This window comes from Phocoena phocoena, chromosome 17 (genome assembly GCF_963924675.1).
Source record: "Phocoena phocoena chromosome 17, mPhoPho1.1, whole genome shotgun sequence".
Taxonomy (NCBI): domain Eukaryota; kingdom Metazoa; phylum Chordata; class Mammalia; order Artiodactyla; family Phocoenidae; genus Phocoena; species Phocoena phocoena.
Window position 1 is genome coordinate 47,006,072 of NC_089235.1, and position 24,455 is coordinate 47,030,526.

The following is a 24,455-nucleotide window of genomic DNA, read 5'->3' on the forward strand; positions in this document are numbered from 1 at the left end:
TCAAGCTAACATAAAATCAAACTATTCATTTAGTGTACCCTGTATTATATCGAGAAGGCCTCTTTCACTAGAGAGAGCTTACTTAGTAACACGGAAAATACAATGCTAGATTCTGATAAATTTTAAATTCAATTAAGATAATTGTTGTTCCATATGTTGCAAGATCAACTTAACAGTAAAAGGAGTAAAGCTAAATCTTCATATCAAAAGTATATTAAACTTCTTACTTGGCAGAGAGAAGTTCTCGTAGATAGGGCTGTAGAACAACACTGTCACATAACAATTTTAATATAAAATGAGCGTTGGCCTTTCGATCCTTGGATTCTACTACAGATGGCTCTGTGGAAGGACCTGTAATTAAGCAGATCCACTTGGTAACAAAAATGTTCAAAACAGAGTGAAAGACTGTTCTAGAATAATATACCAAGTATCTATCAAATAAACCACCAGAAAAATATTTGAGTATTGGTAACAAATTAATAACTTCATTACAGAGAATTTAAACACATTAACACATTTTATAAATCTCAACTGATGAAATATATGCACATACACACCACAACTTCACTGATATACAGAAGATAAGTCACAGAATTAGATATTTTTCAAGCCAAGAAGTCTCCTTGAGATAAACTGTAAAATAAACACTATATACAAAGTGTTTAGTTTTATCTTCCAAATGCCTAGGTAGATAAAATAGTAGAGATTCTCACCTGGAATGGTGGAGGTGCTTGGTCCTTGACCAGTGCCAGTCGCTGCTGTGGTAAGAGATCCCACAGCAGGGGCCAGGATAAAATCAATGTCACCATCTTTCAGTAAACAGAACAGCAGGATGTACATCATTATAGGCAACATATCCCTAACATGTTCTTTTAACTGGCCTTAAGGCTTTTCTCTGCAAGCCAAAGGTCAAATCGGACAGAGGCTTAAGTGGATGCTTCTTTTCCAAACTATAATAGAAGGAATCCACTAGGCAAACTATTAACTTATCTTGATATATTATTAGCTAGCTTCTTACCAGTATAGAAATATGTATTTCAGTAGAAGAGGGATATCTAACAAGACTTTCTAGAATTTTAATTTTTAAGTTACAAACATCTTAAACCAAATCTATGTAAGCTAGTTATAATACTCATTATGCTAATTTTAACAATTTCAGATTTCTAAATATCCCACTGAAATGTTATTTCTTTTCTTTCACGACCCTGTCTTTTTGTTAAACACTGAATAAAATAACAGATCTTACCAGGATCCATTGCAGGAGGGTCAGGAACCCAACTAGGGGGAGCTATGGGGGGTGAAACTGGATCTTGGTGGTCACTGGATGAAGCTCCAGCTTCATGTCTACCCAAACCAGCCGCTCTCAATGAACGTCTCATCATTTCCCGTAATCTCAAACTAGAAGAACATGGACAAAATCACTACCACGTCTAAGTGTAAGGATAAGGTGCACAGAACTTCTCATCTGAGATGAAAGTTTGTTCTACAAGCAAATACTCCAGGCAGGAAAGTGAAGTACAAATGCCAATTCTGGAATCACAGAATAAGTCAGCAAGGGATAGAAATGGAACTGGGGGACCCTAGTACCCAGTTCAGCACTAAAACCACTATATTAAGCTCCCACAGAAACTTAAGCACCGGGAACAAAAGTTGCAGTGAAGTTAAGATTAGGAAGTAATCTTTCATACAGTTAAGATAAATGAACAGCTGAACATTAAAACAAAAAAAAATTCTGTCCCTTGTTTATCATCAGTAAGAATTAAGTTCAATAGTAGACATTAGCAAAACATACTGATTAGCACAAAACCAATACTGTTAGCCCACTAAACCCCTTTTCTGTGCTCTCAAAAGCAATGGAACTAATATCCACACAGTAAGTAGTTTTCAAACAAAGATCAATTTAGGTTTATTTTTTATACAAAAAAGTCTTTTTAACAGTACAACTTCATCCCAAGGAAATTAATGAATGAAACTGGAGCTTGTAAAATGTGTTGTTAGATTAATTATCTGGGCGTGATTTTTTTTTTCTCCTGCTATACAGGTGTGCACATCGCTAAAAAGATAAAGAAATAATCACAAACACAGACCTCATTAGGGGAACTAGTAAACTACCTGTACAAAAATCTATACCTCTGAATAAAAGCTTACAAAGGCTACAAAATTAACACATTAAAAACTAGCAGCAATTAAGAGAGAGCACATAAGGCAAAGCCTTTCACTTGGCCACAATTTTAGAGCTTCTAAATGAATAAAGAGTAAGAATTCAATTTTAAGGGCCAGGCAACACATAAGGGACTGCTTTCTCCCAGGCAGATTTAATCCCAAAGACATGACATTTCTGATGTGAAAAACCTAACACCTTACCAGGTGAGCATTATATGTCTGCAAATAAGTAATTCAGAAATATTTGTATTAATGTTTGAATCTCTAATTACTATTTAATCCGAGGGTAAGTGTGTTTTTCCATAGCAATACATTTTCAGTTTTATGAGTAAACTTTTTTAAAAATGCATTTAGAAGCTACTTTCAGGAACCCATCTATTTTATAAGGCTTGTGTATGATGATGTACCTTGGGGAAGAGAAACATTTTTTGGAAGATTCTGCAAAGTAAATCTTAATGTCTCAAAAAATATACTAGCTATTATAGTATGCACTATTAAAAAATACCTATAGTTAACTCTTTTATGGTACTGGTGTCTTCTCTCTCCCAATTTAGAAATCTGAGTTCAAGAGTTTTTATAATATGGAAGGGAGCAGGGAACAGTGATTATGATTCTTTCAGTCAAGGTCACGTCCCTGTCCAAGATATCACCCAAAGAGCATGGCAGGCTCCTTACCAGTAACAGCACACACCCGGGTGACTTCACACTGTGATGCTCCTACACAATTTTAAATAAGCTCAACACAGACACTTGGTATCCTCATGTGTCTTACCCAAAACACACAGAGAGAAAAAAATCAGCGGTAATTGGGAGGCACTGCAAATAACCTGAAAATAAATGCATGTTTTGGGCTTATCAAGAAGAATGCTTACACCAGGGTCGCAAACACAATGCCTACTGGGCCTGGAAAGTAAAATAAACTGAGGAAAGGGCAGTCAGGTGTAAGAAGTAGGGGGTCATGGCAAACTAGAGGCATACATGCTCATCTAAAGGCATTCGAATTTTAAAGAAAAAAAAATTTTAACATTGCACAGGCCAAACAAAACATATATGGGCTATTCTCCGACCTCTAGCCTAGAGCACATTAAGAATAAATGAAGATAAATTGAGACCATAGTCTCATCTTGAACTTGCAAACTCCCAACTTTGTTGTTGTGATGTAGTCAATTCAATATTATATGAGGGGGTCATTCCTTGTCATTTAAAAAAATTGTCCTCTACCTCTTTTCTTCATTAGGTCTTGGGAACATTTTTAAGTACAATGCCCAGCTCCTCATACAGATTCTTTCAAAACAAAAAACAAAAAAAAACAAAAAAAAGAAAATTATTCTTCAAGATGTTGTACACAATTCATGAAGATTCACCTGTATCCTCAGTGGCTGAGGACAATACTGAGGAGATACCACCTTGGCTGCTAAGATTCAGAGTTTTGACATTTCTTCGTATAGGCTTGCCTGGAGTCATCGTATTTTCTGACAATATGGAAGAATTCAAGGTTGATGTAATTTCCTCTTTGTAAGCACGTTATATCCATGCTACAGAAGCCTTAGAATCCAGTCATGTTCAAACATACCACTGTGACAAAAAAGCGAAGGTCATGTGTCTTCCAGATTAATAATCTCTAGAGTACATACACCTGCAATCAGATGCATCAATCAAGCTTTCCACTAAATCTGCCCTTTGTACTCAGGCACTATTGAGTCACATAACAAAACTTCTGAGTCAAATCATCATCTGAAGGCATTTAACAGTACTCCATTCAATATTGAAATTGCATCAGTTTTGAGCTTACAGCTCATGAATCCCAGCCTGCATACTCATCAAGGGGTATCGCCTAGAAAATCCATTGTAGGCTAGAGGAGGGTTTCACTTCAATGAAGCAGAGTCTGTGGACTTCCTACTGCCCGGCGTGGATAATAAGACTCCTGTGCTTTCATCTGTTCAACCGGCAGCCCTGAGTTTGAACTGGTTAAGAGCACTGCAGTGAAATCTTCGGCAAATGCCTCAAAGGAGCTTACTCTGCAAATTATTTCTGTGAGCAACACATCACCCACTCTTGAAGCTCCTTTTAGTCTTTGCCTTCAAAATAATCCTTACATGAAAAAAAGATGGCAGCACTGGCATTGGACCAACCATATCAGAGTCCAACTTGATTTGCACCTGTATTTTCCCTGAGGAAATGAAATACCTGAAATAATTCAGACACTAATTTCTTCATGAAGAATTTAAGTTGCTTTCCAGTTTAGACCAAACATTTTGCCTAGTGTAGTCCTAAACAAATGATAATTTCCATTTTGCATAGTCTACATAATGTTTCTGTACTATTTTAAATTATAATTTGGTCACCCATAACTAGTTTTTGATAAACCTCACTTCAGGATGTTTTTGAACCTGGGAAGCTATCAAGTTGGAACCAATTTTAGAAGAATCATTTTTAAAGGGAAAGTTGAATATAGAACAGAAAATAAGCAAAAGAGTGTCTTCGTTTTAAGTAGACTTTACAACCTATCACATTAGCACAGTGAGCAGTGCTTCCATTAATGATTTGTGAAGTATCCAAGAATTTTGGCTCTCATGTCTAATATAAATGTGTTTTCCTTCAGGGGAAAAAAAAAAAACTACAAACAGCTGTATCCTGAATTCTTTATAGTCTTCATCTATTCGAACATCTAGTAATTTTTAATGTGTTATAAAGTGTCCATCTCACAACTCAGAAAGCCTGAAAATTTAAAATACCAAACATTCACAATATACATCAGCCTTTCATTTCTTCCCAGATCTTTAGGACATCTGAGAAACTGAGCTAAGTAAACAATCTGAAAATAAAAGATTGAGGTTCTCTCAATTATTATATTACTTGTTCTCCAACTAAAGAAAATAACTTCCTAGGAAACATGAATGATGAGTTTAAAACACATTCAAAGAATCAAGTTTGAACTACTTGTCTAAATTACCTCAAGTTTTTGAAGGATCCTAGGTCCTACTGTTTTACACCTAAACTCTAACTAGATATTGTCAGGTATTTTTCCCAGGCTGATATTGGGAGGAACAAAAACAAAACAAAAGGACCCACCAATTCATGCATATGATAGGAAAGAGATACACTTCTTTCTGTACTTGGATTATGTTTCCACCAATTAAACTTTCCTGGTAAAAATCACATTACCTTCGGCTACTTGATGATCCAGCCCGATTACCTGGGCCATTACTTGAAACAACTGATATTGCATTTGCGATGGCCTCAACAGCAGAAAGCCTTTCTGCAAATGTATTTCTTTCAGAGCGCTCTGCTTCTGAAACATAAGAGAAAAAAATTAGGATCAATTTAAACTTCAAAAATAACTAAGAGATGAAGTATGTACAGGTCATTAAATGCTAACTGCTAAGTGTTTTAGTATTCTAATTCACATACTAGTGATAACAGCTTAATTTTCCCTCCTTAGAGCAACACTTAAGCTAGATTAAACTATGACCTTTAATGTGAATTATTTCCTTATTCTGCCTTACTTTTAAACCCCCAAAGATAAAAAATAAGGTTATTCACAAGTAGGCTGAAATTTAGCTTTCACTACCAAGGAAGAAAAGGCCTACATATCGGTACCTCAATCTTAATTTATACACTACTTATAATCCTTTAGTCAGTCAACGATAACAAGATAAAGGTCAGAAACTTGCAAACCACTGTTCAAAAACGTAGTTACCAGAATATCATCTGCAGAATTCAAAATAAGGAAAACCATTATGAATTACACAGTTACACTTTAGGTTTTCAGTTTCCCCCTTCACTTAGCCAATTAAAAACTTTATGGCAAAAAGCTTACTTTTCCAAAAACATCTAACAACTCACTAGGTTATTTTTCCCTCTACATTCTGAAAATTGGGATACGAGTTGCCTCAATATAATTTGACTTAACTTGCTAAATAATTCCCACGGTAATAAAAGTCACCTGCAATTATAAAATCAGTAAAGCTCTTAAGTATCATATATACAGTTTGTACTTAACAGAGAAATTAGAATTTAAGGCAACAGAAACACAGTGATAAAAATTTTATTTATTCATGTTACATGTTCATCCCAACAGGCATTTTTACCTTCTGAGACTCCTAGATTTTACAAAGCAAAATAAAAGTACATACAAATTCTTTACAGTGATTTTCTTTTAATAATTTTTATATTTTCAAAATTGCCCAAAATTCCTCTTAAAGATCATGTTACAGTTCTGAATCTCACCCTCTTCTTCTTTAGTTTCCTTATTGCTGGTTGGAAAGCAAACTGATACACAAGCATGCAAAATATTTCGATTTCCATCACATCTGTGGCTGATGAATGTCTGTAGCATCTGTAGATTCTGCTCTAAAACAACCGCTTGCTCAAGATTCATAAGATATTGTCGACAGGCCTCATAGTCACAGCGTAGGATGTGCTGCATTAACGTTTGTTTCTGTGCTCAGACAAATTAGGAAAAAAACTTCAATGAATTTGTACAGCACATTACACATGTCAAAAAGTTCACATGGCCAACACAATAATATAATCAGCTCTGCAGATACACAGAGACAATTTAAGGTGGCCTGGCAAAAGAAGCTGAACTTGAAGGTATCCTTAAGCACAGAATACAACTGACAGGAATGGAAGAGTGGGTAAACCTTCTGTAAAGGACCAATAAATATCTTCAGCTTCTGCAACTAACTCAACTCTAACTGTGGCAGGAAAGCAGCCAGATATACAATGCATAAATGGGAGTGACTGGACTGGACCTATAGATCATAGTTTATACAGCACCCTTATTTACATCATATATAACTATCAAATTAGAACTCTATTAATATTGTTAACCAATTAAGCATAGGGTATACATTTTATTCCAAGCTTATTCTCACCTCTTGTGCTCTTTAAGGTTACATTTACATCACACTATGGTACATGAAAGACAAAATCTTCAACTCCCCCCAGAAATAACGACAGACACAATCCCCAAAGGTGACAACTAATGTACTTCATTGTCAAAGACATGGTAGTAATGATCAAGTATTTATATATCATCTTCTACCTGAGAAATAGCATGCTGTGGATGGAATATTCCCCCCCCATTCATGTTGAAGCCTAATCCCCAATGTGGATGGTATTTGGAGGTAGGGCCTCTGGACAGTCATTAGGTGGTGAGGGTGGAGCCTTCATGAATGTGATCACTGCCCTTAAAGGGGGCTGAAGAGACCAGAGTTCTCCCTTTCCACTGTGTGAGGACACATGGTCATCTGTGAACCAGTGAAAGGGCCCTCATCAGACACCGAATCTGCCCACACCTTGATCTTGAACTTCCCACCTTCCTTAATCATGAGAAGTAAATTTCGGTTGTTTATAAGCCACTCTGTCTGTAGCAGCCTAAACAAACTTAAGACACAGCATAAATAGACCAAAGAGTTCAAATGTACTTTTTTCAGAATGTAAACTATAGTTATGGGATATTTAATCGACTGAATGTAAAGCATTAGTTATGGAAAACAAGCATATCTGTTCATTTTAACTAAAATTGAGAACTGGAAGAAAGCAGGTGGGAAAAGAATGCGTGGGAATACAAAGGAAAGAAGAGAGATGCTTTTGAACTTGGCAGCTCTCCACAAATTGCCTAGATAACCCATCCCTTCCCCCAACCTTATGAGGATGAGAGGAAGTAACAATGGGGGAAGAAGGGCACAAGAAAATACAGCGAAAAAATTGTTTTCAGTACTTGACACACGTGAGATAAGCCATTCTGACTGTGGAACGATGATCCTGAAGTGACCCCATAAATTGCAAGCTCCAGTTCAAGAATATGAGGTGGGCCACATAAGACTAAATGTGCCAAAGTCTAGTGGCAAATATGCACTAATCAGTATGTTGAGAGAATCTGTCAAAGTCTCTCCAAAGAATGAAAAGTGCAGTACATGAAAAATAACGGGAATTAAGATAGTTTGCTGCACACTGCTGTGATATATAGAATGTTTTCAAGCAATCAGCCAGTCATCTGGCTGAAGCAGCTCCTCTACAGGGAGCTCTCATCTCCAACCTGCTGGGCAGTACATGGGCTCTCACACTGACAGTATCAATACCACGCTTACTATGTTTATCCTGCATCACTGTATGTTGTCACTTATTCTTATAACACAAAGCAGAGAGTTCAGCAAAAATTTCTTGCACGTCTACTGTGCACCAAGCCCTAGTAAACGAAGGCTATTTAGAAAGATAAATGATGGCACACTTTATCGCTACCCTTGGGATGATGGCACATTTTGTCTTTACCCTTGAGATGCTGACAAAGTGCAGGGGTCATAGAATCAAATGCCTACAGAAGCATATGCAAAAGTGTAAGTGAGTGGAGGAGGCTGGCTGTAAGAAAGGTAACACAAACCGTATAATAAATAAATGGTGACTAACATTTGGACTTAGAGCAACAAATTTTAAACAGTGGGAACTGCAATGAACTGGAGACACCACGTATATATAGCCTCTAAGAGGACTTAATGCTTTTTATAATGGCCCAATATCACCATTATCTTCTAATTCTTTAGGAGCACCTGAAAATCTGAGTTTTAAATACAAATCCTGTGATTTTTCTTTTTTTTTTTTTGCGGTACGCGGGCCTCTCGCTGTTGTGGCCTCTCCCGTTGCGGAGCACAGGCTCCGGATGCGCAAGCTCAGCGGCCATGGCTCACGGGCCCAGCCGCTCCGCAGCATGTGGGATCTTCCCGGACCGGGGCACGAACCCGTGTCCCCTGCATCGGCAGGCGGGCTCTCAACCACTGCACCACCAGGGAAGCCCAAATCCTGTGATTTTTGAATGCTGGCAACCAATCAAGAATTTTTAAATGATGTGAAGGCTATTTCTAGGGGCCACATTCGGGCCACGGCCACCTCCTTCAACCCCATACCCCTACCAGTTTGGAACCACTAGTCTAGTAGGTTAACAATTAAAGCTAAACTAAGAATATGAGCACTGTGCCTCTAAACAAAAGCTCATGGGTATCTTTCAGGAGCACCTAGATTCAGATTATTTTAGATGCAGTTCTAGTAAGTTTGCTTATCACCTCCAACCTAACGGAGAGTAAATAAGCTCCCATTCTAAGCTCCATTTCTATCTTTTACAGAAAAATTCCTCAAAAGAGTTGTCTAAGTTCCTCAACTCCCATTTTCTCCTTAGCTCACTCTAAATCAGGCCTGCATCCCCACTGTCAACCATGACCTAGATGGAGCCAAACGCAGAAGTCAGTATTCAGTACACGCCCTACTGTCCTACGGCATCATCTGATACACCTGAACAACACATCCTGCTTGACACATGCTCTTTGCTTAGCTTCCAAGACAACACTCATTCGTTTCCCTCCAATTCCTTCTCCGTCTCTCATGCAGGTTTCTTTTTATCTCCTGGTATTTAAATGCTGAGACTATTTTCATGGCTCAGGCCTTAGATCTTTTTTCTCCTCCAAGACTTTAGTAATCTCATTCAGTATAAGTCCTTTAAATATCACAGATATACTGACAACTCCTAAGTACATTTCTCCAGCTTGGTCCCCTCTCTCCTGGTCTTCCAACTTACACATCTAACTCTCTATTCACATCTCCTCTTGGATATCTGATAAGAATCTTAAACTCCTGATCTCACCCCCCAGAACCTGCTTCAATCCTACAGTCTTCATCTCGATAAACAGCAACTTCACTCTTCAAAACCTTTTGCCCTCTGCTTCCTCTATTTGACACCCTATATTTAGCCATAAGCAAATCCTGTTGGCTCTACTTTAAAACGTATCTAGTATATCTAGAGTCTAATCACTTATTATTCCACCTCCTGGGTCAAGCCAACATCACCTTCCACCTGAATTCTTTTAATAGCCTCCTAACTGGCCTCCCTACTTCCAACCCATCGCCCTTGTATTCTCAGCGTGTCAGCAATGACCTTTTAAAAATGTAAAGCAAATCAGGTCAATCTCTGCTCAAATTGCTCCAATAACTTCCAATGGTGTTGCCTCCACATCTAACAAATACAAACACCTCAACCACAATATGTTCAAAACTAAACTCATCCTTTCCCCTTATCCCATTTGTTTTTCCTATTTTTCTGGGGTTTTTTGGCTGCACCGCATGGCATGCGGGATTCTAGTTCCCCGACCAGGGATTGAACGAACCCGTGCCCCCTGCAGTGGAAGCGCAGAGCCACAACCACTGGACCACCAGAGAATTTCCAGTTTCTCCCATTTTTCATTTCCCTATCAGCCACACCTAAATCAGAAGCTTTACAACCCCTTCCTTTCATTTACTGCTGACATCCTGTCACCAAGCTTTAGAGCTTCTACTTCCTTAAGATCTCTTAAATCCATCCCCTCTTCCTTATTTCCAGGAGTTCAAGCTTAGGGCTTCCCTGGTGGCGCAGTGGTTGAGAGTCTGCCTGCCGATGCAGGGGACACGGGTTCGTGCCCCAGTCCAGGAATATCCCACATGCCGCGGAGCGGCTGGGCCCGTGAGCCATGGCCACTGAGCCTGCGTGTCCGGAGCCTGTGCTCCGCAGCGGGAGAGGCCACAGCAGTGAGAGGCCCACGTACCACAAAAAAAAAAAAAAAAAAAAGAGTTCAAGCTTACTTTGTTTCTAACATGGATAATTACATTAGCTTTTTTATCTGGTCTCTAAACTTCTGTTCTCCATCCACTGCTCATATTCTTTAAAAACACACAAAAAAACCAGCTTAAAATCCTTCTCCTCCTAGCTTTCAGGGGAATGCTCAGGCCCCTTAGGTTAACACACAGGGCACCCCAGTGCCTTTCTCCCACCTTATCACTTGCCACTCATTGATCCGTATAAGCCCTACCTTCTAGTTATATCAAAAGAATGTACATGTTCTCCCAACATGTACATTCTGAGATTCACAAAGGCTGCTCTTTGTGCCTGGGATAACACTTCCTACCTTCATCCTGCGTCTAGGAGACCCCTATCTGATTCTTTAAAACTATATCCAGGTATCACCTCCTCAGAGAAGCCTCTACAGTCACAGTTTGATTTACAGCCCTCCCTTTTGTACTTCTACAACATTATGCATGCCTTACTCAAACGCTTAAATCACACTGTAATCAATGGTATATGCATCTCTCTTGTCCTAATAGACTATTAGTTCCCATAGGGAACTGGCAATGAATGATCTATTCAAGATTGTTTCCCTAGACTCCAGCAGTGCCTTCTGAATTGAAATGCCAAGTAGTTTCAAAAGTCAGATTACCTCTACAGCCATGATGATAATAGCAGCTTTCTTTTTGATTGTTGAATTGGCAGGAAGATTTATTAAAGAATGTACACCCATTCCAAGACTACTAATAGGTGGAAGATCAAGCCAATCAGGATCCCTTATTCCTCCCATGCAATCTTTGGCCATGGGGTAGATAGTGCCATTTCCATCTCGAAGAATAATAGGAGACTCCTATAATAGAGGTGAAAATTAAAAAGTTTGGCTCCCAATCAAAAATGTTATGTCTGATTTTTAAAATAGTTGTATTTATTTTCAAATTAGATTTTATGTTTGTAATAGTGACCAAATAAGAAACTTAATATTAAAATATGTTGAATATTCTAAATTCTTCAATGTTTAATAACAAGCAAACTAGAGCCAAACCCTAAGCATCACAAAAATGCCAATGTTGTCATATAAATTTTCAAAAGCAAAAATAAGCCTCCATACCTGTCCAGCAGTAAAGATGGCTACATTCCTCTCATTCTGACCAAGGAAAGCAATGCTGCTTGTAGGGAAATTATTTTCCTGTTCTGCTTTTCCTGTAGCAAGATCAAAGATACAGTACCGTACCCAATTTCCAGTCTTCAAAACAGCATGCACACCTTCAGAAACACATAAATGTTAAAAAAAAAAAAAAAAAAAGTTACACATCCTTAGTGAACTCTAGTAAGTACCTACCAAATTTTACATCTCTAGCCACATTTCAAATGTAGATACATTTCGTTCCATAATGTTACACACAGGAGACAAAAACTGCCAAATGCGCCAAACCACTTTATCTCATTCCCATTTACTGCACAAGTATTAATAGAACATGGAGTATGCCAGTTAGCAAAGTTACAAAATCTTTTACCTTTGGAATCCACATTCACTGCTAATATTTCTGTTTTTTCAGGTATACAAAGCTTTTTAGGAGTCCTTTGGAAACAGTCAGGAACTTTTGGTGTTCCTCCAGTTTTGACAACCTGCATGACAAAAGGAATTTTGCTCTCAAATCTGTAACATACTCAGGGTCCCGACATTCACCTGCTGAGTGAGTCCTCTACACTTACCTGCAGTTCATCAATTCTAAGTAACCTACAATCCTGGAGGAGAGAAGAAGGGTCAGCATCTGAACCAGAGTTGTTTTGACAGTTTGTATTACTGGACGTTCCTGGAAATTTTACAGCAACATAGGCTCCATCCACTTTCAGCACCTAGAATACAGGTAAATACGATAAATGTTAACACTAACTCATATGAAATCAATATGCAAGTTAGAGTCATTGAACCAATTTAACACTGAAGGCATTTAATTCCTTATGAGTATGTTTCTTCAATGATCGTCAAGTTGTAAAAGTAACCTGAACACACTCACCAAATATACTGTTGACATCTACTTCCATGACATATTATCCACAGACAACATAGGTAGAGTGAGCAATGCACAGAAAGCCAAGCACAGGACTTGAAACCAGAACACTTGAGTCATACCTCTGCTACTTACTGCTTTTGATTTTAAGCCAATGTGATCGTCTTAGAAAAACACAGCTGCCCGTAAACTACCGTTCTATTTGAAATCAAAAGGCCTTTGTAAATTGCAGGACATGATGTATCTACTCTGCCCTTTAAGTCCAAATGAAAGACCATCCCATTTCACAAACTAAAGAGCAATCAGGAAAAGTTACTTTGCAGGTATTCTACAGCTATAGTCCCATTTTGTTTTTAAGAATGTGAAAGGACAAAGGTGAGATTAATGGCATTCCAGCTGATGAACTCTACTCACTTGGTTTCTTAGGAGGCAAGACCCTCTCCAGGAAGAAGGGAAGAGAAAGTGGAAGCTTAAAGACAGTAGCAAGATTTTTAAATGTTATGGAAGATCATCTCCATTAAAACTGTATAAGTCCCAAAGAATGGACTGTATCAAAAAGTAATGTTATCTCTTAGCAACTTTTCTGTAAATCTAAAATTATTCCAAAATAACACTTTTTAAAAAAAGCAGAATATCACCATAAATGCTCAAGGAGAGGTATAATAATCTTCAGTTCATCTGTCAGGGACAAAGGAGATACGTGCATCAGATTAAAGGATGGGACTAAAGAGATCATTAGAGGTGATAAAGCAGCCTTGAGGAAAGGGCTGATGAGCACTCACCAACCGTAAGTTCTTCGATAACCAATACCATTATAGTTCAGTGAGTAACTAATTCTTAGACATTCTGAACAAACCTTGCCAACAGGAACATTCTTAACATCTTCCACAAAAACGACTTCCCGAAGAGACCACTGCTCTTCGTTCACCTTTTCCTCCTCTTTTGGGGCAGGGGTGGACCGTCGTCGTTCTTAGACAACAACAAAATGGTAAGTACCAAAAAGAAAATGTGAAAGAGACTTTATAGATTTCATCTAAATATATGAAAAAAGATCATTTGTAAAGGGATACATAACTTAGATATCTAAATAAATTTCATGAACTACTGTTTTATGAATTGAGCTTTCATAACTAACTTCCACTTTAAATGAATTCATAGTGAAAAATATCCATGTTCATTAATGCCTAACAATATTAACACTACTATAAACAACTGCAAAGAAGTATCTAAAAATTTTAAACTTATTCTGGACCCTCAAAATTAGGGCTATCGGACCAATGTTTAAAAAGGAGGATCTGTTGGGCTGTTCTTAAAACTAGCACATGACTATTAAAAACTTTCAATTTCCTCAAGTACAAAGCAATTAAAACTAGAAAATAAATGTACTTTGGAAAGCTTTTTTAAAAAAAACTCTCTAAATCCAAGGTGCAGTAGTAAATCTAGGTTTTTAAATTCTACAAATTCTGAGCGAAAGTTGTGACCAAGCCATAACCAATCTACAATAACAGTCCCAACAAAGGTAGGCAGATATTCTAGAGGGGCAATTATTTCCTTCTATTACTGCAATGCACTTTACATATTGCAGCAAATTATAACTCACAAAAACAACAAGAATACTCAACACTGTAAATACTGTTTTTCTATTTAAATAAAGTTGCACATTGAAAAAAATTAAACTAGTAGGAACACAATTTATATTAAAAGATATTAAAAATGGTCTGAGTTGCCTCAAATCAGAAACAAACTGAACACAGCTCTCTGCCTGGGATCTTACTTTGACCAATGTGTACTACACATAAAACTTACTATACGGCATTGATGCACTGCTGGCAATGGAGGATGCGTCACTACACGTGGATGCTGGAGATGGTGGAGGACCCATTTCTGTTTTCACAGGTTCCTGCTTACTTTCAGGCCTGCAATTAGAAATAAGATTCTCCTTATAATTAGGAAAATGACATTAGGAACTTGTCAAATGGCTTATTTTTAAGACTCAAGTTTATTCTCATTAGGGAATGAAATAGTAAAAACTTATACAAAATTGTTATTCTTTAGGATGCAAACTGAAAAAGATACACATTGCATACTTCAAATTTTTCTTAATGTTTTAAAATAGGAAAGAAATATACTATGTGAAGCTATCAACAACATGGAACAATGGTTCAGATAAGCCTTATCTAGGAATAACAACAAAAGCTACACTCAATTTATCAATATAGCTTTACCAAAAGCCTCTTGAGCAAACAAGTTTCACACTTCAGTAAATCCTGACTTGGACACTGCAATTTAACTGAAAAGATGATAAAGGCAAATAAATAAAAAGTCTACTATATCATTAATTTCCTAGAGTTCAAAGAAGGAACTCTCCTTGCAATGGCTTACAAAACTTTACCACCAGATGGTCCAAGAATAATCACCCTCTATAACTGAAATGAGAAATTATAGTATTAATAAACTATCCCTCTTCCTTGAGTTATTTCATTAATGCTATACTCGAGAAGATAACTATAGCAACTACATAATATTCTACAGATGGTAAAAATATATTTTTATTCATTAAAAGGCAGAAGTCAATTTTTAGAGAGAAAAGTCATATATTACTCAGAAATTTGTTATATATAGATTATGCTGGTATGTATTATAATCAGGGCCATCATCTTAACCCCCTCATCTGCTATTAACCCCACCAGGAATTTCACCTGAGTTTAGAAATAGTCCATAGAAAAACAGCGTTATTTTTACCAGCATCTTAGCAAAGTTCTCAGTACAAGCACACATGAACACTCATGGCTGCTCTGCAAATCCTGTGACAGTGGAAGCAAGCCAGTACTGACTCATCATGAGCACGCTTAAAGTCAGCACGTTTCCATGACTGTAAGAGTCTACTGACATGAAAATGATTATCTTCTTAACATTTAATTTCACTTAGCTCTTTTATACTAAGTTTATTAATAAAGAAGGCAAATTTCAAGGAAGGTTCTGAAAAACTTATTAAATCACAGGATATAAATACCACATCCTATTTTAATCTCGTTTTCTATTTGTGCACATCAAAAAGATTTCAAATGCTCTTTACAAAGTTTCATAAACAATGAAAATGTATTTTGCTACTTTTATTTCTAGGATAAAAACAATCAATGCAAGTAGAGGGAAAAAACAAGACAATATATGGAATCTAAAAAAAGAAAAAAAAATGATCATGAAGAATCTAGGGGCAAGATGGGAATAAAGACGCAGACCTACTAGAGATCGGACTTGAGGATATGGGGAGGGGGAAGGGTAAGCTGTGACAAAGTGAGAGAGTGGCATGGACACATATACACTACCAAATGTAAAAATAGATGGCTAGTGGGAAGCAGCTGCATAGCACAGGGAGATCAGCTTGGTGCCTTGTGACCACCTAGAGGGGTGGGATAGGGAGGGTGGGAGGGAGACGCAAGAGGGAGGGGATATGGGGATATATGTATATGTATAGCTGATTCACTTTGTTATACAGCAGAAACTAACACACCACTGTAAAGCAATTATACTCCAATAAAGATGTTTAAAAAAAAAGATGGCATGTCACATCCTACTCAACACTTTGGTTTCTCCCTTTGAAGAAGCAAAGGAAGAGAGCTGCCAAGCAAGGATCAACTTATGACCTAAGAGAAGTCACGTATCACTAGCCATCAACAAGCATCTCCACCATCGTGCTGAACACCCAGACCAAGAGCATGACCTACACTGGGATAACACGTGGGAGTTTAGGGGAGATGGCAATGTGGTATTTTCACTTATGCCTTTGCCTGCAATGAAGTAAGCCTTTAAAAAGCAAGTGTCTAGAGTCTGTTATTAAGAATGCTCAATTCGTTCAGCTAATACAGGCTAGATAAGGAAGAGGATTCTAAAAAACCTTTTTCTCTTACACGGGTTCCTTATAAATCTAGTGCCAGCTGAAATTCATGTGCTTGGAAAATATCCACACCGTGTCTTGCACTTTAATATAAAGTATTATAAATCCATTTAATTGAATAAACATATTCTAAAACAAAAAAATAAATAAATTTAAAAAATAAAAACAAGACAGAGAGCACAAAGCACAAAATAAGCAAAAAATCTTAATTAGGCATAAATTACAGTAGCTTTGGTTTATAAAAGAATATCTTTAAACTTATCTTAACAGTAATCCTTGTACAATCATTACATTAATTTGAGCAAAAAGTTTCAAAACTTTAAAAAATCTATATGTATAGTACAGTCCCAATCATTTCTCTTCAATGCTTGTATAATTCAGAATAAAAGAAAATAGTATACCAAAATATTTAAAATGCTATTTCTGGAATGTGATATTATATTACTCTTCCACGTTTCTACAATGCTCATGTATTTTTACAACATTAAGAAAAAAAGTAATTTTGAAACTTTACTAAAGTGTTTAAGATCATGTACCAAACAACCAAATCATAAAGATGAGTAGATGCTTCTAAAAGTACAGTTGTTAAGATCTGTGTACCTGGCTCCCAAACAATAAGCCAGCCCCAGAATGTGGGTTATACACAATTCAGTGGTATTTCTGTTCACATATCCCCCCCAACCCAAAAGTTTACAAATCCTTTATAGAATTTCCCTCCCCAAGCACATTAACCTGTAAAACCCTTTCAGTGATCAAGATGCAGGCAAGATGTTTGGTAGAAATTAAGATGATTATACATGGAGAGAGGAGGAAAAAGTCTGCCTAAGACAGTATGGCTGAACATGTTATCACTGCTATACAACACCTTCCAAGGATGAACTCTAATGACAAAACAAAGACATCAAAAGAGAACTCTACACTGCTATTCTGGCCACCAAACATTAAGAATAACTATAATATACAAATATTAACCAATTTGCAAACAGTAAATTTTACCAATTCCTTTGAAAATTCATGGGGATCTTAATAAGACCCCCTCACGTTAACTTGTCTAAGTCACTGTACACCTCTAAGTCTCCTTGGTTACCCCCCTTCACATACAGAGCAAACTAGAAACTGATGTTAAATCGAGATTAGTTAGGACATAGTACTTACTTAGCTTCAGTAGTTTTGCTAGCTTTGTCCATGCTTTTCAAGCTCTCAGGAGATCTAAGCTGAAACCTACAGCTATCATTCATATTCCAAACTGACTCCATTAAGACACCAACTTTAGGAATCCCAGCACTAATTGAAAATGCAACTGCTCCAGCATGATAGAGAGGATTATTTCTTAGGCATACCTAGCAAACAAAAGAAAAAATCACCATCAAGATGACAATTTTAAAACAAACTAGAGGAGTTACATGTTCCCAAATTATGGAGCAGGAATAATTGGCACATTTGCTAAAAATGAACTTTAAAATTTCATGCAGCAAATAACCTGACCGTTCTGCCACAAGGACACAGAAGAGAAATAGCAGAGAAGAAACTAAAAAGGTTATTATTTAAAAAGTGAAATGTGAACAATTACATTTTTTTATCTGTTTCTTATAATTTGAAATTATTTTCTTCCTTAATTCATGATGCTATATATAGGCTCCATAACTTCATCTCTACTGATACTTGTTTCCCTCAGAAGACTGTTGTTTCCTACAAGCCAGAATTTTCACTGAATAATATAAGTTTTCTCTTAAATTAGAAAAAGAATATGTAGACATTAGTGTTAGAAGTTAACTGAGTTCAGCAGTGAATAACCTATAAATCTTCACTGCCATGGAGCACCCCTAGGTCATACTCTAAAACCAATAACCTCTAAGGTGACACTGCCAAATGCACCAACAGTAACTCTAAATGAGGTATGAACATTATTTCTGGAAATCTCTTTTGATTCTAAAGTAGCCCAATCTTACTTTCTGTTCAGTCATCCAGTGACTAACGATTATGTTATATTTGACAGTGGACTATATGATAATCATGTTTTTTGTCAATTTATAATTAAATATAAGTCACACAGTCTTAAGAAGGTGGTACATTTGAGAAGTACAGGAACTGGAAATACTGACACAGAGCAGGAGTTCTGTCAAAGAATAGTTGTGTGTCACTAAATATAGCTCTGTGGCATAAAATGAATAGTTCAGAAGAGCCGACTTCTTGAAAAGGGTATGTCCTGCTTAGGTTGACTTAAAGAGAGGTTTCATCCATAAATTTTTGGAAAATACTGGTGAAAGCTTAAATACTGAAAGAGGATCAACAAGAAAGAAGGCTATAATTGTCAAAGAAATGTGGCAAGATATATTAGAAGTTATCCATTAATACCTTCTTATAAAAATAAATGCACCTTAGAGACAAGGAGGTGTATATCCAGCATATAAGAAGACATGAAATGAATATCTGCTAAACATACTACTCTCCACAATTATGATCTGTGAGTGCAGGTGCGGCTGCAAACTCTTAACTGATCGACCATTCTTTCTGATGTTAACATATGAACGATTTCCCCATTATGTGGCCATGACTGTCTTAAACCTCCAGTTTTCTACACTTTAAAACAAAATCTTATTCTATACCAAAGTATTGGAATATGCTGCTATTTTTCACCAATTTAGTGCCAAGCTATTGCTTAAAACTTTTCTTCAGTGCATCTTTAAAGGATTTTTCTACCCTCCCTGTCTATAGTAATGTCATCCTACATGCTAATAAGGCATCTGCCAGGATATTCTGCTAATATGTGAGTCTAATAAATAAGGAACTTTGAAAACATGAGAAATCAGTATGTGAACTGAATAAGAAAAAGGGAGCTCCTAGAAAAGAGAGATCTGTCCAAACCAACTGATATAAATAATGAAGACTAAACAACAATATTCAAAATAATGGGTAATTGCTGAAAACTTCCTACTTGGAAGGCCAACAAAGGAGTCAGAACAAGACAACCATGAATAGGACCAAAGCAAATGGGAGTCCCAAACAAAAATAAGAAGTACATAAGCTGAGTTTTGGAGAAAAGTAACAGCTAAAGTAGTGATTACTTTTTAAGACACAGGTAATGTAAACATGATACCACCTTATAGTGACGAGAAAAAGCTGAATTGAAAAAAAAGTGCTAGATGAGGAAATTAGTGCCATGTTACATCACAAAACCCAACACTTGTCTAAGCGTTAGGGATTATAAAGTCCTTAAACACTCATTGCAGCACTTGCTATAATGAATATAAATGTCAACTTTTAACCCGAAGATAAATTTCTAACAGAATCTAATGAATTAGAAGTATAACGGTAGTGTTCACACTCTTTTGGTCTCAGGACCGTCCCCCCCCGTTAAATATTACCAAGGATCCCCAAATCTTTTATGTGGGTCATATACAGTTGGTATTTTATGTATTAGTAATTAAAACTGAAAATTTTAAATATTTAATATTAATAAACCCCATGTTAATATAATTTATAAAAATAACTACATTTTTTTAAAAATCAGCAAGAAAAGTGGCATTGTTTACATTTTTGCAAATCTCTTAATGTCTAATTTAATGGAAGACAGCTGGAGTCCCATGTATGCTCCTGCATTCAATTTGCTGTAATATGTTACTTTAGCTAAAGTATATGACGACAACTCAGCCTTACACAGATAGGTAACTGGAAAAAGAAGGACTCTCAGATCCCCTGAAAGGGCTGAGAAGCCAGCAGGAGTCCTTGGACCACACTTTGAGAACCAATGGGGAACTAGAAAATCACACTCCATAAGATATATATATAAGAGGCTAAAACCATCTCAGAAACTAGTAGAAACACGAAGATTTGACGAAGACTAATGCTGACAATATCGCCAGAGAGCAGTATCTTTCAAACTGCTTGGTCATAAGAATCATCTGGGATGTTTGTGACACATAAGGAAGCCTGCGTCCTACCACCAACCAACTGAAAGAATAATTCAGGCAAGGGGCTCCAGACTCTACATTTTTAAACTCTACATTTAAGTACCAAATGATTCTTAAAACCAGGCTAATCTGAGATTCCTGTCCCACAAGAAAACCAACTGACATCAGGGCAGAATCTGTTACTCAGCTATTGAGTAAAAAGTGATGTGGCACATACATACTACTGGAACCAGGTCCTTCAAATGACATTCATTTACAAAACTGCCTACGGGGGAATTAATTACAAGGGAAGAAATGATTTTGATGAGCAACAATGTCCCTTAGGACAGACTTAATTCGTTTTTTTTTTTTTTTTAATATGTATTTATTTATTTTGCCTGCAGTATGCGGACTTCTTAGTTGAGGTACGCGGACTTCTTAGTTGCAGCGTATGAACTCTCAGTGGCGGGCATGCATGTGGGATCTAGTTCCCCGACCAGGGATCAAATCTGGGGACCCCTGCATTGGGAGCGTGGAGACTTACCCAAGGAAGACCACCAGAGAAGTCTCAGGACAGACTTAATTCTAACCACTTACCTGGGTACCAACAGTGATGTTCGGCATTGAAGAAATACCAGCACTAGATTTGGGCTTTTTGTTTTTTGCTCTAGCTTTCTCTAACATTTTTTTCCTTTGACTAAAAGGGACTACACCCCTGAAAAGGAAAAGCAAAAATTGGACAAATAAGCGGCGAAGAAGCCCATTAAATAAATCTGAAATTACACACATTATATTTAAGTATTACTTGTATATTCCTTCTCTAATATTTTTGCCTCAGTATAATATTAGCATGTATAACTTATTAATAATCATAATTTGATCACAGGTTTATAATACATAACTGGGTCCACTTTCATTAAACATTTAGGATTAAAAGTCACAGGAAATTCATCATTTGATATTTACTTCCAAATAATTCTGTTTCATTAGTAAATTCCCCTATACATTACTTCTGCCAATGCAAAGTTGCTGATAATTCCCTAAAACACAACAGAAAATACATTTGAAGCCCCTTTCGAACATTAAAGGAATAATTAAATGAGGCACAGAATATTCATACAATGACATACTTTAATAACCTTTAAAATTATATTTTATGTCGCTGTTAAATGAAAAAAGTATGAAAAACACTCTAAGTTTCTAATTAAGTAAAAGCAAAGTACACGTTTATATATAGGAAAAAAAAAGATTAATAAAATACTCCCAAAATGTTAATAGTAGTTACATTCCGGTTGTAGGATTATAGGTGAGTTTTGTTTCTACTTTATACCTTTTAAAAATTTCATAATTATAGTCACTAAGTATGTATTATTTTTATAAGCTTTTCTTTATCTTAAGGGTTTTTTCCAATGTTACTTTGCTCCAAAGTGAAAATTTCCCTCTCTATAAAGCATTAGCTTTTTTTTTAAAATTGAAGTATAGTTGATTTACAATGATGTGTTAGCTTCTGGTGTACACCAAAGTGATTCAGTTATTATATTACATTTTATATATATATATATATATATAATGTGAAATATATATGAATATTATATGCATATTCTATATATAGAATATGAAAAAGAATATATATACACATATAGAATATAAATAAAAACAAGTAACCTTTTCAAAAGGATTGTGGTCAAAATATATATATATTCTTTTTCATATTCTATACATATGTATATTCTTTTTCATATTCTTTACCATTATGGTTTACTACAGGATATTGTATATAGTTCTCTGTGCTATACAGTAGGACCTTGTTGTGTGTCTATTTTCTATAGAGCAGTTTCTATCTGCCAATCCCAGACTCCTAGTTTATCTCTCCCCTAACCCCATTCCCCTTTGGTAACCATATGTTTGTTTTCTGTGAGTCTAAAGCATTATCTTTCAACTGACCTTCTCTATTGGTATTCCACTACTCAAAGCACCTATCTGCGTACTAAAAGCATCCACTGATATGAAATACCCCCCTCTGTGATACTCACCACCAATATAAATTGTTCTCTAGCTGTGCGCAGGTATAAAGGGCACAGCAATGTAAAGAAACAATCCGTTCTCCTTGAAGTTCTGAGTAAGTCTGTGCAGTGTGCTCTAATTTAGAAGCCACAGAACTTAAAGTTTCATCTACCCATGTAGCAACCTAAAGATAAAACATCAGAGGATTAAATTAAAACAAGTAATCTTTTCAAAAGGGTTGTGGTCAAAACGAGGGCAAGGAATACCTACACTCTGGACTGGAATTCTAAAGGCTAGAAAAAAAAGTAATTCAGAAAAGGTTCTTAACAAGACTAGAAACTAAAATACTTTCTTCACGCAAGTCAATCAAAATAGTAGTTATTGAAATAAATGTCTAAAGTCATCTCTAAGGCATTAATTGAAAGTCCATATCTGCTCCAACAATTTTTAAACGAATTTAGTGACTCTAAAGTCACACTGATAATCTCAGATATAATATCCATACTTCCTCAATCTATCTATTGTAGTTCTTGAATATCTCCTCTTTTGCCAGGACTTAGCGTGAATATTTTTTCCTTCCCCTAAAGTAGAAAGCTATCTCTGAAAAGGAATTATAATACAGAGATAAACCAGCAATAAAAAGATTATACATTGGATTACTGTACTAAGGCTTGAGACACTTTGTTATTTGCAGATCTAGTTAGATAGACAGATAGAAATGAAAAGATGGAAAAGGGGCAGGGAGAGGAAGAAAATCAAGAATTTAAGAAATGTTTTTCACAGTGTGTCATACCTTGTTATTTTCTGTAGCTACAGTTGCTCTTATGCTATTTGCAGACAGGAGAACTATCTTTTCATTGGTTAGCCCCAAATATGTTGCTCGTGGATGATGTAAGGAAGGATTCTTTGAAAGCATAAGAAAAGTGATTACCATTTTGTATGCTGATTTGAAGAGCTATTTAAAGCAAGATTTAATATAATGAAATACCTGTGCATTTCTGTAAGGCTCAGATTCACTCCACTTCCACTGATAAAGTTCTCCTTTACTGCTGACAGCCAAAAGCTCAGAATACAGAGCCCCAATACAGATGAATTTTGTTCCATCCTGTAGAGTGGAAATAACACAGTGGTATAAATATAACAACTGCCAAACCTAAAGATTCGGATACATCACATTAATTACTACATCAAATTTCGATTAATTATGTGAACACACAAACCGCTTTAGCAAAGTCTCCAGCACAGCCTGCAATGCCCTCCTTTAAGTGGCCTGGGCGCCCCACCCCCCGCGCCCCCGAACTCACTCTCCTCCAGTCATATTGGCCTTTTTCCTGCTCCTGCCAGTATCCCACCATGTCCTTGTCATTCTCTTGCCTTGTTTCTCAGGTGACTCACTCCCTCTCCTCAATCAAGTCTGCTCAAATGAGACCTTCCCTGACTGCACTATCTACAAAATCAGCACTCTAATATTCCATCTCCTGACTCTGCTTTCTTTAGTTCACAGCACTTCACAACTTGACATATTGTATTTACTCATTTATAGTCTACTTCACTCAAATATAAGCTTTGTCTTGTTCACCACTGTATCCCCTGTTCTTAGAACAGTGAACAGAGTAGATGCTCAATAAACGTGTTGAATAAATGAAGAAAAAACAGACTAAGGAGTTGAAGTGGGGAAAGTCAAGTATCAACACAAGATTCCTTCCCTGTAGGCTATTCCAAGCTGCTGAAACAAGTGTCTGTGTTGTTTTTTAAGGTAAAAGTTCATTTAGTTTTAAAGCAATGCACATGCAATGAGTCGGAACGCAATTAAATTATAAAAAGTGCAGACAATAAATTAAATAAATAATATAAATGATAAAGTGATAATTTTTTTAACGTAAGACCAAAATGACCAGAA

At 36.5% G+C, this 24,455-nt stretch overlaps 1 protein-coding gene across 2 annotated transcripts in view; it reads right to left on the reverse strand.

The window, feature by feature from the left end:
• Window positions 1-24,455, reverse strand: part of UBR5 (ubiquitin protein ligase E3 component n-recognin 5) — a 141,423-nt gene that overhangs the window by 53,754 nt on the left and 63,214 nt on the right. For both annotated transcript variants that reach the window (XM_065895605.1, XM_065895604.1), the window contains exons 10-25: window positions 23,544-23,660; window positions 23,349-23,459; window positions 22,585-22,739; window positions 21,149-21,266; window positions 17,817-18,001; window positions 14,573-14,682; window positions 13,623-13,735; window positions 12,468-12,611; window positions 12,269-12,380; window positions 11,863-12,017; window positions 11,407-11,604; window positions 6,395-6,605; window positions 5,330-5,456; window positions 1,247-1,398; window positions 714-809; window positions 228-351 (exon numbers count right to left, since the gene is read on the reverse strand). In XM_065895605.1, coding sequence (XP_065751677.1) covers window positions 228-351; window positions 714-809; window positions 1,247-1,398; window positions 5,330-5,456; window positions 6,395-6,605; window positions 11,407-11,604; window positions 11,863-12,017; window positions 12,269-12,380; window positions 12,468-12,611; window positions 13,623-13,735; window positions 14,573-14,682; window positions 17,817-18,001; window positions 21,149-21,266; window positions 22,585-22,739; window positions 23,349-23,459; window positions 23,544-23,660 — 2,228 coding nt within the window. The remainder of the gene's footprint in view (window positions 1-227; window positions 352-713; window positions 810-1,246; window positions 1,399-5,329; window positions 5,457-6,394; window positions 6,606-11,406; window positions 11,605-11,862; window positions 12,018-12,268; window positions 12,381-12,467; window positions 12,612-13,622; window positions 13,736-14,572; window positions 14,683-17,816; window positions 18,002-21,148; window positions 21,267-22,584; window positions 22,740-23,348; window positions 23,460-23,543; window positions 23,661-24,455) is intronic.